A 14,451-nucleotide genomic window follows, 5' to 3' on the forward strand; every position below is an offset into this window, starting at 1 on the left:
GAGTGATTGCCAAGTGCAGAAGTGCGCAGAGCCTGCTGATTCGGCAACCGGGCGTGAAGTTACGCTTAACCCAGGTACTGTAACATGGCACCATTGGATTTAAGTGAATCAATGGATCAGCAGGATTCGGTTGGTGCCAAAAACGTTCAGGATTCGGTACCTATCCCTAGTTGTTAGCCTCGATGTTTGCAAGGAATTCCATGTGGGGTTGGTTGTGACTAGAGATTAGATTTATGGCTCTTTGAAGGGAGCCAGATCTTGAGGAGCCGTTACTTTCAAAGAGCCGTTGAATAGACTGGCTCATTATTATTGTTTTTTTTTTTTTACAGCCACAGGTAGCAGTTATATGATAAAATGCACAACTGAATCATTTGAATTTACACCAATATTTTTTTATTGGTGGGAATTACCGGTAGTCTAAAATGTTGGCTAAATTTAAATTTTTGTTTTGTTAGCATTGTAAACATTTCTTAAGGTGGTGGCGGTGCCATATTCAGCGGTGACATCACTATATTGAATTTTCCCTGACCTTGAAAACTTTGCAGCACGAGTATTGAAGCAATACAGAAAAAAATACACAAATAACAAGTAAGAATAAAATTTATTTACTGTATGTATAGAAGATGTATAAATAAAACTAGAGTACATATTAAGACAATATAAAAATGTGAAAATAACATTATAGTGTTACCCTACCTGGTGTGCAGTGTTGGGACTAACGCGTTACATAGTAACGCGTTACTGTAACGCCGTTACTTTCGGCGGTAAATAGTAATCTAACTTGTTATTTTTTATATTCAGTAACTCAGTTACCGTTACTACATGATGCGTTACTGCGTTATTTTACGTTATTTTTTATGTAGTATCGGCTAAAAACTGAGAAGATCTGAGTGTGTTTTATTGGAGAGCTGCAGAAGATGAAAAATGTGGGAATTGTGGAACTTTGAAAAATGTCCCATTGGTTTAAATGGGAATTTCATGGAAAAGCGGTATTTTTTATGAAAATGCTAAGACTTCAATGTTCTTAATGAGTTGAAATGTTGGTGTTGAAATTTTCAGTCGAAATGTTGAAGTAGTAACATTTTTAATTGAGATATGGTATTAAGGAATTCCAGGAATTTCGGGAAAACCGGGAATGTTTCCAGTTAAAAAAACAACTTTGTTTTTTGTCCTGGTTAAGAAGAATGTTTTGTCGGTTAAATTGGGTTGAAAAATGTAAAAGGAGTGGTCGCCAGAAAAAAGGGTCTAAAAAGGGTTTGAAAAAAAAGGAATTCTGGGAATTCCTGGAATTTTTTTGAACTTGGAAAAGTGATAGTTTGAATGTCCAGGATGAGTGGAATATGTTGAAGGTGGAATGGTTTGAATCGGTTGAAAATGTTGAAATGGTGGAAGTTTGAAAAATGGCCAATTCATTTTGAATGGGAAAAATGTCCCGGAAAACCTGGAATTCTGGGAAATCTGAGAATTTTTGGAATTTGTCAAGGGAAAGCCCGCAATTCCCGAATAGGCTGAACAGTTTGAAGTTTGTCTAAGTCTAAGTTGGAACTGTGTGAATCGGATGAAAAATGTGGAATGTAGAGCGTGCCAAAATCAAGAGAAGAAGAAGAACAATAAATAGTTGAATTTTGGTGTAGAATGGGAATGTGTGAATGCTTTGGAGCATTCACACAACAACTGCGTTGCACCTTGCACTGCAAACATAGTTGACTTGTTTAAGACTTGAAAAGCAAGTGTTAATAAAATACTTCCCTACTGTGAGATGCTACATGATGTTAGTGGTGTACAACCTCTTGTGCTCATAAAATGGTCATAAAAATGCATTTTTTCACTTCATTTACACCAATTACACATAGTACCAATAAGAGTGCCGATGAATACCGGTATTAATAAGGGATATCGGTATCGATAGTATCCTAATGATATACACCCCTATTTATGACCTAAATAAATACTGTTAATATCTTACATTAACAAGTAGTTTTGTGTCTTTTGGTTCTCAGATTGCTGTGGTGATGGGCTCCTGCACTGCTGGAGGAGCATATGTTCCTGCCATGGCAGATGAAAGCATCATTGTCCGGAAGCAAGGGACTATTTTCCTGGGAGGACCTCCATTGGTTTGTTATTTTCTACGTTAAAAAATGTGTACTAAATATTTGTCGATGTCAGATTGCTTTATGGTTTTGCTTCAAGATATTTTAACAGCGTGTGTTCTGTTTGAAGTAACATGTCTGTTTGCATGTGTGTGTTTGTAGGTCAAAGCCGCTACTGGAGAGCAAGTTTCTGCTGAGGACCTCGGAGGTGCTGATCTTCACTGCAGGTGGAAAAACAACACTTGTTCTTGACGTCCCCTGGTCACATTTTTCATGCTAGATTTTCTCCTAACGACACAGAAAGTCCGGTGTAACAGACCATTACGCTTTAGATGATAACCACGCTCTTCATTTGGCGCGGAAGGCCGTACGAAACCTCAACTACAGAAAAAATCTTGAGGTAAGTTAGGTCGTAGCGTTTGTGTGGAGCATGTTCGGGAAATAAGCTAACTTCAGGCGTTTTCATGTTTTTCAGGTGACGACAGAACCGACCGAAGCCCCTCTTTACCCTGCAGATGAGCTCTACGGCATCGTTGGAGACAATCTCAAACGGAACTTTGATGTCAGAGAGGTATAAATAGTATCTTTGCTGTTGATGGTATTAGACTATTTCAACCACTTACAATACGGTACATCGCATATTTTCAGTTTCTTATTACACCGAAAAGGAGTAGGAAGAGCCAGCGTTTATTTAATCCTAACCCTTTTCTGTTTCGTAGTGATTTTTCTACCACATTTGTCTGTAACACAAAGACATAATAAATCAAAGTTGTAATGAATAAATAGTTGTTTATAAATTGTGATTGACATAAGAAGATAGTCAATTTTTCCACAAGGTTCCAGATTTTTTTTTAATCAGGATTCTTCTTCCTTGTACTTTGCAAGCACTTAGTTTGAACAGTTTCTCAAACTGCATCATTTTATTTAGTACATTGTACGACTTCACAAACGTTAGCAACATTAGCAAAGCTATGTGGTTTGCACTGCTAACATTACACTCACATTTTAACAGCAACATCATGCTTTGTAAGCCTATTCGCTGAAAGAAAACACAATTATAAAACTTACATCCTACATATCTGTATTATGCTGATAATTTTGTTATTTTTACCAAGCTGTCTTCCACATAGCTATAGGATGTTGTTCAAAGCCTAACCTTTGAAACTGACTACATACAGTAAACCGTTGTTTATTGCTGTTTATTGGTTCCAGGGTTGACCGTGGTAAATTAATTTCTGCAAAGTAGGAATTATTAATTAGAATTGGAATACTTTCATAAGTAGAGCATAAACAACTGTTTGTAATCTTCTAAATCAGTTTTTTTTAACATTATGTGATCCCACAGAACATGAACATGAAATAGAAGTCATTGAAAAACATTAAAAGTCATTAAATTGATTTTTCGAATATTAAGACCTTAAATGGCATTAAACACATTAAATTCGATGTCCAGAGGCAGCAGTAAACGGTGCCACATTTCTTTGACGTGACCAACAAAGCATCTTCTGCTATTGCCATGACGCCACCACAACTGACACCTTCTGCTATCACTACAGAAAAATAAATAAATCAAAATAAATTCTCAAATTAAACAAATTTCTGAGCCAATTCCAAATCATTAGAGAGTGACCGTTAAAGTAAACCTTTCAACTATTCAAGATTATTATTGTAAATGCTTACAGTTTTGTCTAAACAAACAATTGTAAGCTTTTGACTATATGTAATAACTATCTGCAGTAGGACATGGGCAATACATTTGTTTTAAGTAGCATTAAAAAAGCATTAATATACATTAAATTTGATTTTCTGATACCTGCAGAAACCCGAAAATAACACCCATATATTTACCTTGACACTCGTTTAATTCTAAATAATTATGCATGTTCGAAAAGCACTCAAACCATAAACCAGGGGTCACCAAGTTTTTTGAAACTGAGAGCTACTTAGATAGATAGATAGTACTTTATTGATTCCTTCAGGAGAGTTCCCTCAGGAAAATTAAAAACTTCATGGCTACTGAGTCATATGAAGGGCTACCAGTTTGATAGTCTCGTCTGAAATAATTTGTTCAGTTTGTCTTTAATTTTACATTATTAATAATGATTAATTATACTCCTCTACAAAACGCAAAACCAGTGAAATTGAAAACAGAATACAATGATTTGCAAATACTTTTCAACGTATATTCAATTGAATAGACTGCAAAGACAATATATTTAATGTTCGAACTGAGAAACTTAATTTTTTTTTGCAAATCATTAACTTAGAATTTAATGGCAGTAACACATTGCAAAAAAGTCGGCACAGGGGCATTTTTACCACTGTGTTACATGGCCTTTCCTTTTAACAACACTCAGTAAATGTTTAGGAACTGAGGTGACCAATTTTTGAAGCTTTTCAGGTGGAATGCTTTCCCATTCTGCTTGATGTACAGCTTAAGTTGTTCTACAGTCCGGGGTTTCCCTTGTCGTATTCTACGCTTCATAATGCGCCACACATTTTCAATGGGAGACAGGTCTGGACTACAGGCATGCCAGTCTAATACCCGCACTCTTTTACTCTAAAGCCTCGCTGTTGTAACACGTGCAGAATGTGGCTTGGCATTGTTTTGCTGAAATAAGCAGGGGCGTCCATGAAAAATACGTTGCTTGAATGGCACAATATGTTGCTCCAAAACCTGTATGTACCTTTCAGCATTAATGGTGCCTTCACAGATGTGTAAGTTACCCATGCCTTGGGCACTAATACACCCCAATACCATCACAGATGCTAGCTTTTGAACTTCGCGCCTATAACAGGTTATAGGCGCGAAGGTTATAGTATAATGGTTCTTTTCCTCTTTGGTCCGGAGGACACAACGTCCAAAGTTTCCAAAAAACAATTTGAAATGTGTACTCGTCAGACCACAGAGCACTTTTCCACTTTGCATCAGTCCATTTTAGATGAGCTGCTGATAAATGACTTTCGCTTTGCATAGTACAGTTATAACTTGCACTTACAGATGTAGCGACGAACTGTAGTTACTGACAGTGGTTTTCTGAAGTGTTCCTGAGCCCATGTGGTGATATCCTTTACACACTGATGTCGCTTTTTGATGCAGTACCGCCTGAGGGATCGAAGGTCACGGGCATTCAATGTTGGTTTTCAGCCTTGACGCTTACGTGCGGTGATTTCTCCAGATTCTCTGAAGCTTTTGATGATATTACGGACCGTAGATGGTGAAATCCTTACATTCCTTGCAATAGCTCGTTGAGAAATGTTCTTAAACTGTTGGACAATTTGCTCACGCATTTGTTGACAAAGTGGACACCCTCGACCCTCCTTGTTTGTGAATGACTGAGCTTTTAATGGAAGCTGCCTGTATACCCAATCATGGCACCCACCTGTTCCCAATTGGCCTGTTCACCTGTGGGATGTTCCACTAAGTGTTTGATGGGCATTCCTCAACTTTTGTCAGTCTTTTTTGCCACATGTTGCAGGCATCAAATTCCAAATGAGCTAATATTTGCAAAAAATAAAGTTTACCAGTTCAAACGTTAAGTATCTTGTCTTTGCAGTCTATTCAATTGAATATAAGTTGAAAAGGATTTGCAAATCATTGTATTCAGTTTTTATTTGCGATTTACACAACGTGCCAAATTCACTGGTTTTGGGCTTTGTATATGAAGACACTGAGCACGTTAATGATTTCTCACAATTATCAACAATGACAACAAGGTGTAGGTTGATTGGCATCACTAAATTGGCCCTAGTGTATGAATGTGAGTGTGAATGTTGTCTGTCTATCTATCTGTGTTGGCCCTGTGATGAGGTGGCAACTTGTCCAGGGTGTACCCCGCCTTCTGCTCAAAAGCAGCTGAGATAGGCTCTAGCACCCCCCGCCACTCCAAAAGGGACAAGCGGTAGAAAATGGATGGGTGGATGGACAACAAGGTGGCAATATTCAGAAAGCTATCAATCTCAGCAATTGTTAAATTTTCAGACGATCACTTACATCACTATATTTCACTAACAAACCCTTTGAACAAACCGTGAAGTATGTTCCGCCATGTTTCAAAAAGTTATCAATTTTGTAATGTTAAAAGAAATCCACTTACATATTTTTAAATAAATGTTGTCTCATTTTGAACTAATGACCGAATCTGCTGCATTTTTAGCTAAATTGAACACAGTTCTTTAATATTTTAATACAAATTTGCCATGGCACTAACATGTTGCTACTGACAACATCTGGTGTCTCTTTCCTTGTTAGTGGGAAGACTGGCATTGCATGCTGTTCACCAGTGTACTGTAATCTGGTGTATAACTTTCTTTGACAACTTTACCGTCTGAAAAGGCTTTCTTCTTCATCAGAAAATGTGTAGCTCTAAATGAGGCTTTGTTTGCGTATTGTTACTTTTTCACCGGTTTCGTGAAAAATGACTGTTTGCTTCCCAAAGCTGCTTTTAGCTCACAGGCTTTTTGTGCCCGTAGTTTGCTTCCCGTTGGGTAGTTAGCATCAATTCTGTACACTGCTGCTGGAATTTTAATTTTCCTGAGGGTACTCTCCTGAATGAATCAATAAAGTACTATCTATCTATCTATCTGGTAGCTTTTGTGACACATAGTGACACATAGTGACACATTGTGCCGCTTCGCCGTCGCCACAATCAAGCACTTAGGCATGGAGACTGTTTCTACAAACGTTTGTGAAAGAATGGGCCACTCTCAGGAGCTTAGTGATTTCCAGCGTGGAACTGTCATAGGATGCCACCTCTGCAACAAATCCAGTTGTGAAATTTCCTCGCTCCTAAATATTCCAAAGTCAACTGTCGGCTTTATTATAAGAAAATGGAAGAGTTTGGGAACAACAGCAACTCAGCCACCAAGTGGTAGGCCACGTAAAGTGACAGAGAGGGGTCAGCGGATGCTGAAGCGCATAGTGCAAAGACTTTCTGCACAGTCAGTTGCTACAGAGCTCCAAACTTCATGTGACCTTCCAATTAGCCCACGTACAGTACGCAGAGAACTTCATGGAATGGGTTTCCATGGCCGTGCAGCTGCATCTAAGGCATACATCACCAAGTCCAATGCAAAGCGTGGGATGCAGTGGTGTAAAGCACGTCGCCACTGGACTCTAGAGCAGTGGAGACACCTTCTCTGGAGTGATGAATCATGCTTTTCCATCTGGCAATCTGATGGACGAGTCTGGGTTTGGACGTTGCCAGGAGAACGGTACATTTCGGACTGCATTAAAGTGAAATTTGGTGGAGGAGTAATTATGGTGTGGGGTTGTTTTTCAGGAGTTGGGCTTGGCCCCTTAGCTCCAGTGAAAGGAACTTTGAATGCTCCAGGATACCAAAACATTTTTGGACAATTCCATGCTCCCAACCTTGTGGGAACAATTTGGAGCGGGCCCCTTCTTCTTCCAACATGACTGTGCACCAGTGCACAAAGCAAGGTCCATAAAGACATGGATGACAGAGTCTGGTTTGGATGAACTTGACTGGCCTGCACAGAGTCCTGACCTGAACCCAATAGAACACCTTTGGGATTAATTAGAACGGAGACTGAGAGCCAGGCCTTCTCGACCAACATCAGTATGTGACCTCACCAACGCGCTTTTGGAAGAATGGTCGAACATTACTATAAACACACTCCGCAACCTAGTGGACAGCCTTCCCAGAACCGACATCATATTGAACCCTATGGGTTAGGAATGGGATGGCACTTCAAGTTCATATGTGAGTCAAGGCAGGTGGCCAAATACTTTTGGCCATATACTGCATGTTGAATATGTTTAAAAAATATCTGCATTAGGGAAACCTCAAACTTCAAAGCGCGATGTGGCGAAAGACGACTGTGTTTGAACACCTCAAGTAGGTTTGGTGGTTATAAACAGGCTCTAGGGCAGGGGTGTCAAACGTATGGCCCGAGGGCCGATTCAGGCCCGCAGACAGGTTTTATCCGGCCAACGGGATGAGTTTGCTGAGCCGAAATTTCTGAATGAAAGAAATTGCTGTTCTAAATGTGTCCACTAGATGTCGCAATAGCAATTCTTTGTATCTTTGTAGATTATGCTAAATACAAACCCCGTTTCCATATGAGTTGGGAAATTGTGTTAGATGTAAATATAAACGGAATACAATGATTTGCAAATCATTTTCAACTCATATTCAGTTGAATATGCTACAAAGACAACATATTTGATGTTCAAACTGATAAACATTTCTTTTTTTGCAAATAATCATTACCTTTAGAATTTGCTGCCAGCAACACGTGACAAAGAAGTTGGGAAAGGTGGAAATAAATACTGATAAAGTTGAGGAATGCTCATCAAACACTTATTTGGAACATCCCACAGGTGAACAGGCAAATTGGGAACAGGTGGGTATAAAAGTAGATTCCATGAAATGCTCAGTCATTCACAAACAAGGATGGGGCGAGGGTCACCACTTTGTCAACAAATGCGTGAGCAAATTGTTGAACAGTTTAAGAAAAACCTTTCTTAACCAGCTATTGCAAGGAATTTAGGGATTTCACCATCTACGGTCCATAATATCATCAAAGGGTTCAGAGAATCTGGAGAAATCACTGCACGTAAGCAGCTAAGCCTGTGACCTTCGATCCCTCAGGCTGTACTGCATCAACAAGCGACATCAGTGTGTAAAGGATATCACCACATGGTTTCAGGAACACTTCAGAAACCCACTGTCAGTAACTACAGTTGGTCGCTACATCTGTAAGTGCAAGTTAAAACTCTCCTATGCAAGGCGAAAACCGTTTATCAACAACACCCAGAAACGCCGTCGGCTTCGCTGGGCCTGAGCTCATCTAGGATGGACTGATACAAAGTGGAAAAGAGTTCTGTGGTCTGATGAGTCCACATTTCAAATTGTTTTTGGAAACTGTGGACGTCGTGTCCTCCGGACCAAAGAAGAAAATAACCATCTGGATTGTTATAGGCGCAAAGTGGAAAAGCCGCATCTGTGATTGTATGGGGGTGTATTAGTGCCCAAGACATGGGTAACTTACACATCTGTGAAGGCGCCATTAAGGCTGAAAGGTACATACAGGTTTTGGAGCAACATATGTTGCCATCCAAGCAACGTTATCATGGACGCCCTTGCTTATTTCAGCAAGACAATGCCAAGCCACGTGTTACATCAACGTGGCTTCATAGTAAAAGAGTGCGGGTACTAGACTGGCCTGCCTGCAGTCCAGACCTGTCTCCCATTGAAAATGTGTGGCACATTATGAAGCCTAAAATACCACAACAGAGACCCCCGGAATGTTGAGCAACTTAAGCTGTACATCAAGCAAGAATGGGAAAGAATTCCACCTGAGAAGCTTAAAAAATGCGTCTCCTCAGTTCCCAAACGTTTACTGAGTGTTGTTAAAGGCCTACTGAAATGAATTTTTTTTATTTAAACGGGGATAGCAGATCTATTCTATGTGTCATACTTGATCATTTCGCGATATTGCCATATTTTTGCTGAAAGGATTTAGTATAGAACAACGACGATAAAGATTGCAACTTTTGGTATCTGATAAAAAAAAGGCTTGCACCTACCGGAAGTAGCGTGACGTAGTCAGTTGAACATATACGCAAAGTTCCCTATTGTTTACAATGATGGCCGCATGAAGTGAGAGAGATTCGGACCGAGAAAGCGACAATTTCCCCATTAATTTGAGCGAGGATGAAAGATTTGTGGATGAGTAAAGTGCAAGTGAAGGACTAGTGGGGAGTTGAAGCTATTCAGATAGGGAAGATGCTGTGAGAGCCGGGGGTGACCTGATATTCAGCTGGGAATGACTACAACAGTAAATAAACACAAGACATATATATACTCTATTAGCCACAACACAACCAGGCTTATATTTAATATGCCACAAATTAATCCTGCATAAAAACACCTGCGTGTTTGTTATGCTAGCTCCTAGCTCCTCTGCTAGCTCCTAGCTCCATAGAACACGCCAATACAATTCAAACACCTGATCAACACACACAATCACTCAGCCCAAAAGACCGTTTACCTAACCCAAGGTTCATAAAGCTTATATATTTTTAAAAAGTTACGTACGTGACGCGCACATACGGTCAAGTTATCGAATGTTTAGCAGCCAAGGCTGCATACTCACGGTACCTGATATTCAGCTGGGAATGACTACAACAGTAAATAAACACAAGACATATATATACTCTATTAGCCACAACACAACCAGGCTTATATTTAATATGCCACAAATTAATCCTGCATAATAACACCTGCGTGTTTGTTATGCTAGCTCCTAGCTCTTCTGCTAGCTCCTAGCTCCATAGAACACGCCAATACAATTCAAACACCTGATCAACACACACAATCACTCAGCCCAAAAGACCGTTCACCTAACCCAAGGTTCATAAAGCTTATATATTTTTAAAAAGTTACGTACGTGACGCGCACGTACGGTACGGTACGTGTTATGCTAGCTCCTAGCTCCTCTGCTAGCTCCTAGCTCCATAGAACACGCCAATACAATTCAAACACATGATCAACACACACAATCACTCAGCCCAAAAGACCGTTCACCTAACCCAAGGTTCATAAAGCTTATATATTTTAAAAAAGTTACGTACATACGCAAAAAAAAGCCAAAGCTGCATACTCACAGTAGCACGTCTGCGTCTTTGTCATCCAAATCAAAGTAATCCTGGTAAGAGTCTGTGTTGTCCCAGTTCTCTACAGGCGTCTGTGTATCCAAATCAAAAGTCCTCCTGGTTAGAGTCTCTGTTATCCGAGTTCTTCCATCTTGACTGCATCTTTCGGGAATGTAAACAAAGAAGCGCCGGCTGTGTACTGTTGTGGCTGACTACGTTCGAAAAATACGTCCATTTCGCACCGACAACTTTCTTCTTTGCTTGCTCGGCTTCCTTCTCCATAATGCAATGAACATGATTGAAACAGATTCACGAACACATATGTCCAGAATACTGTGGAATTATGAAATGAAAACAGAGCTTTTTCGTATCGGCTTCAATGTGGAAGGCATACCCGTGTTCGCCGGGCTACGTCACACGCATACGTCATCCTCAGAGGCGTTTCGAACCGGAAGTTTAGCGGCAAATTTAAAATGTCACTTTATAAGTTAACCCGGCCGTATTGGCATGTGTTATAATGTTAAGATTTCATCATTGATATATAAACTATCAGACTGCGTGGTCGGTAGTAGTGGGTTTCAGTAGGCCTTTAAAAGGAAAGGCCATGTAACACAGTGTTGAACATGCCCTTTCCCAACTACTTTGGCACGTGTTGCAGCTATGAAATTCTAAGTTAATTATTATTTGCAAAAAAAAAATAAAGTGTATGAGTTTGAACATCAAATATCTTGTCTTTGTAGTGCATTCAATTGAATATGGGTTGAAAAGGATTTGCAAATCATTGTATTCCGTTTATATTTACATCTAACACAATTTCCCAACTCATATGGAAACGGTTTTTGTATTTAGCATAATCTACAAAGATACAAAGAATTGCTATTGCGACATCTAGTGGACACATTTAGAACAGCAGTTTCTTTCATTCAGAAATTTCGGCTCAGCAAACTCATCCCGTTGGCCGGATAAACAGTAGCAGTGAGTTGAATGAACAGGATACCGGTACACCACAACTGATGGACAGGAATACTTTAAGGGGGAAGAAGAACAGAAAGTTTGACTTAAAGTTCAAGCTAGCGGTTGTCAAGTATGCGGAGCAGAATTCTGGTTTGGCAGCGGCCAGGCAGTTTAACGTTGACCCAAAACGTGTACGAGAATGGAAGCAAAAAAAGAGAGAACTACTATCTCAGTCGGCTATCGATGGAAAACGGGCTCGCTCATCTGGTGGAGGTAGGAAGAAAGTGAGCGACGAGCTTGATGCTAATTTGTGTCAGTTGATACATCACGTATGCTGCTTTATTTAAAACTTGGAGTACTGTAGCCTTTATTTTATTTAAGTGACAGTATTATTGTTCTGTTTTGATGGTGGGTTTTATACTTGAGTACTTGGTACCATAATTTTATTTTTCCCGGTAGGCTGCTTTATTTAAGAAGTGTATTTATTTTTAGTATTGGTTTTCTATTTGACAATTGTTGCACTACTGCCATGTTGAGGCCTTGTTGATCTCTTGTCTTTTGATAGCCTACCTCATGTTGATCTCTTGTTTTTTTGTTCGTATATGTTTACAATAGCTTTTACATTTAACGTTTTTTTGTACGAAAAAAAAATACTGGACAGTAACCATTGTAACCAAATAATGGCCTGGTGCAGGCTGGTGCAAAAATAAATAAAAGCCATGTCCTAATAGCCGCCCGGGGTCTGACCCCGTTTTGTGAAATAAACGCCCGGGCTACTATTTGGTAATATACAGTAATTTATTCAGAAAGTATAAATAATGACAAATACAGATAGAATACGATTAACCGCAACATGTTAGTGTAAAAAAACCAAAACAACAACATTATGATTTGTACATTTTCAGAATGTGCTTGTTCTATTTTTAAGCGAAGAAAACAATCTGAAGTTGTTTTTATTTTTAAGTTATTGTGCCGTGATTTTACCAGTCCGGCCCACTTGAGAGTAGATTTTTCTCTATGTGGCCCCGATCTAAAATTTGTTTGACACCCCTGCTCCAGGGACACATGTTCCAGTATATTATCATTATAAAGTGCATTTTGCACAAGGCTTTAAATTGTATGTATTTATTGTCTCACAGGTTATTGCCAGAATTGTGGACGGAAGTAAATTTGACGAGTTCAAGGCGTTTTATGGAGACACACTTGTGACAGGTATGTTCTGTTGGTCTTATTTCTTATTTTTGTTTAAAGGAACCCACTATTATACTCTACAATATGCATTGCTGCAATGTGACTTTAAATATTCCCATGCAGGATTCTCCAGAATTTTTGGTTACCCTGTCGGAATAATTGGCAACAACGGAGTTTTGTTTTCAGAGTCTGCGAAAAAGGTGAATATTGTTTGTTGCTCAGAGTTATGTGCACATTTTCAAAGAGTCAGACTCTTTCCTAAAAATGCCAAGGACTTACAGACTCGATTCACTGTGCTTCTTGCAACAATGAATACCAATATTTCTCTCTTGAGAGCACATGAACCTAATAGATGATTTGTTCTGACCATTTTTAGTGCAGGTGCTGGTACAATAAGCTCTCTAATTGCGTTTGTCTGGGCCAGCTCCTGAATAGTATGGTAATAGCGTTGGGTTTGAAAGCCGCAGCCCATTTTCATTCAACATCGCTCACTTAATTTGCCAAGCAATTCTGCCGTGAACAGAGCTGAACTGTAGCCACCCCTAAAACGGATGAGGGGCCGAGTGTGTTATTACAGACCTTTTCCACTGCATTCTGAATTCCATGACAACAAAAAAAAATATATATATTACATTCTTCTATCTGTGTGTGCCTGTGTGAGCATTCGGCGTTTTATCAGCGTGATTGCCGTTAAATGTGGTGCTTCAAATATGCCTGGCAAGCACATCCAGAGAAAATCAATACCGCGCCTGCATTTGGAGATGTCCTCACTGAAGACACAGTCGGCCTTCTGTGATGCTAAATGCTTCACTCCGCAGAGCTGTTTGTGTTTGTGAGCGGCAGCCAAGAATAGATTGGATTCATGTCATCGCGGGTCACGCCACTGTTTATTTTCTCTGTCACATTTCCCACTTTGTTAAGACAACCACTCAACAAAGAGCGTGTCTAGACAGTTCTTTTTGTGAGCTTACTAAATTTACATTTGTTTTTTTTTTAGGGGACGCATTTCATTGAGTTATGTTGCCAGAGAAACATCCCTCTTTTATTCCTACAAAACATAACAGGTGAGCTAATATCTCTGTGTCTTCATGTGTTGCTGTATATTCACATTCACAAAATGAAGTCATATATCATGTCACCTACTCAGTGGCATAGTGGTTAGAGTGTCCGCCCTGAGATCGGTAGGTTGTGAGCTCAAACCCCGGCCAAGTCATACCAAAGACTATAAAAATGGGACCTACCTCCCTGCTTGGCACTCAGCATCAAGGGTTGGAATTGGGCGTTAAATCACCAAAAATTATTCCCGGGCGCGGCCACCGCTGCTGCCCACTGCTTCCCTCACCTCCCAGGGGGTAATCAAGGGTGACGGGTCAAATGCAGAGAATAATTTCGCCACACCTAGTGTGTGTGTGACAATCATTGGTACTTTAACTTCATATCAGTGGGGCAAGTAAATATTTAGTCAGCCACCAATTGTGCAAGTTCTCCCACTTAAAAAGATGGAGAGGCCTGTAATTTTCATCATAGGTACCATATTTTCTGGACCATAGGGCACACCGGATTATAAGGCGCACTGCTGATGAGCGGGTTTATTCA

General features: G+C 39.8%; 1 protein-coding gene across 1 annotated transcript in view; it reads left to right on the forward strand.

Moving 5' to 3' along the window:
- Positions 1 to 14,451, forward strand: part of LOC133651400 (methylcrotonoyl-CoA carboxylase beta chain, mitochondrial-like) — a 44,904-nt gene that overhangs the window by 15,879 nt on the left and 14,574 nt on the right. The window contains exons 7-13 of the mRNA XM_062049342.1: positions 2,001 to 2,114; positions 2,253 to 2,317; positions 2,391 to 2,490; positions 2,566 to 2,661; positions 12,804 to 12,876; positions 12,979 to 13,055; positions 13,853 to 13,919. Coding sequence (XP_061905326.1) covers positions 2,001 to 2,114; positions 2,253 to 2,317; positions 2,391 to 2,490; positions 2,566 to 2,661; positions 12,804 to 12,876; positions 12,979 to 13,055; positions 13,853 to 13,919 — 592 coding nt within the window. The remainder of the gene's footprint in view (positions 1 to 2,000; positions 2,115 to 2,252; positions 2,318 to 2,390; positions 2,491 to 2,565; positions 2,662 to 12,803; positions 12,877 to 12,978; positions 13,056 to 13,852; positions 13,920 to 14,451) is intronic.

Source organism: Entelurus aequoreus, linkage group LG06 (genome assembly GCF_033978785.1).
Source record: "Entelurus aequoreus isolate RoL-2023_Sb linkage group LG06, RoL_Eaeq_v1.1, whole genome shotgun sequence".
NCBI classification, from domain to species: domain Eukaryota; kingdom Metazoa; phylum Chordata; class Actinopteri; order Syngnathiformes; family Syngnathidae; genus Entelurus; species Entelurus aequoreus.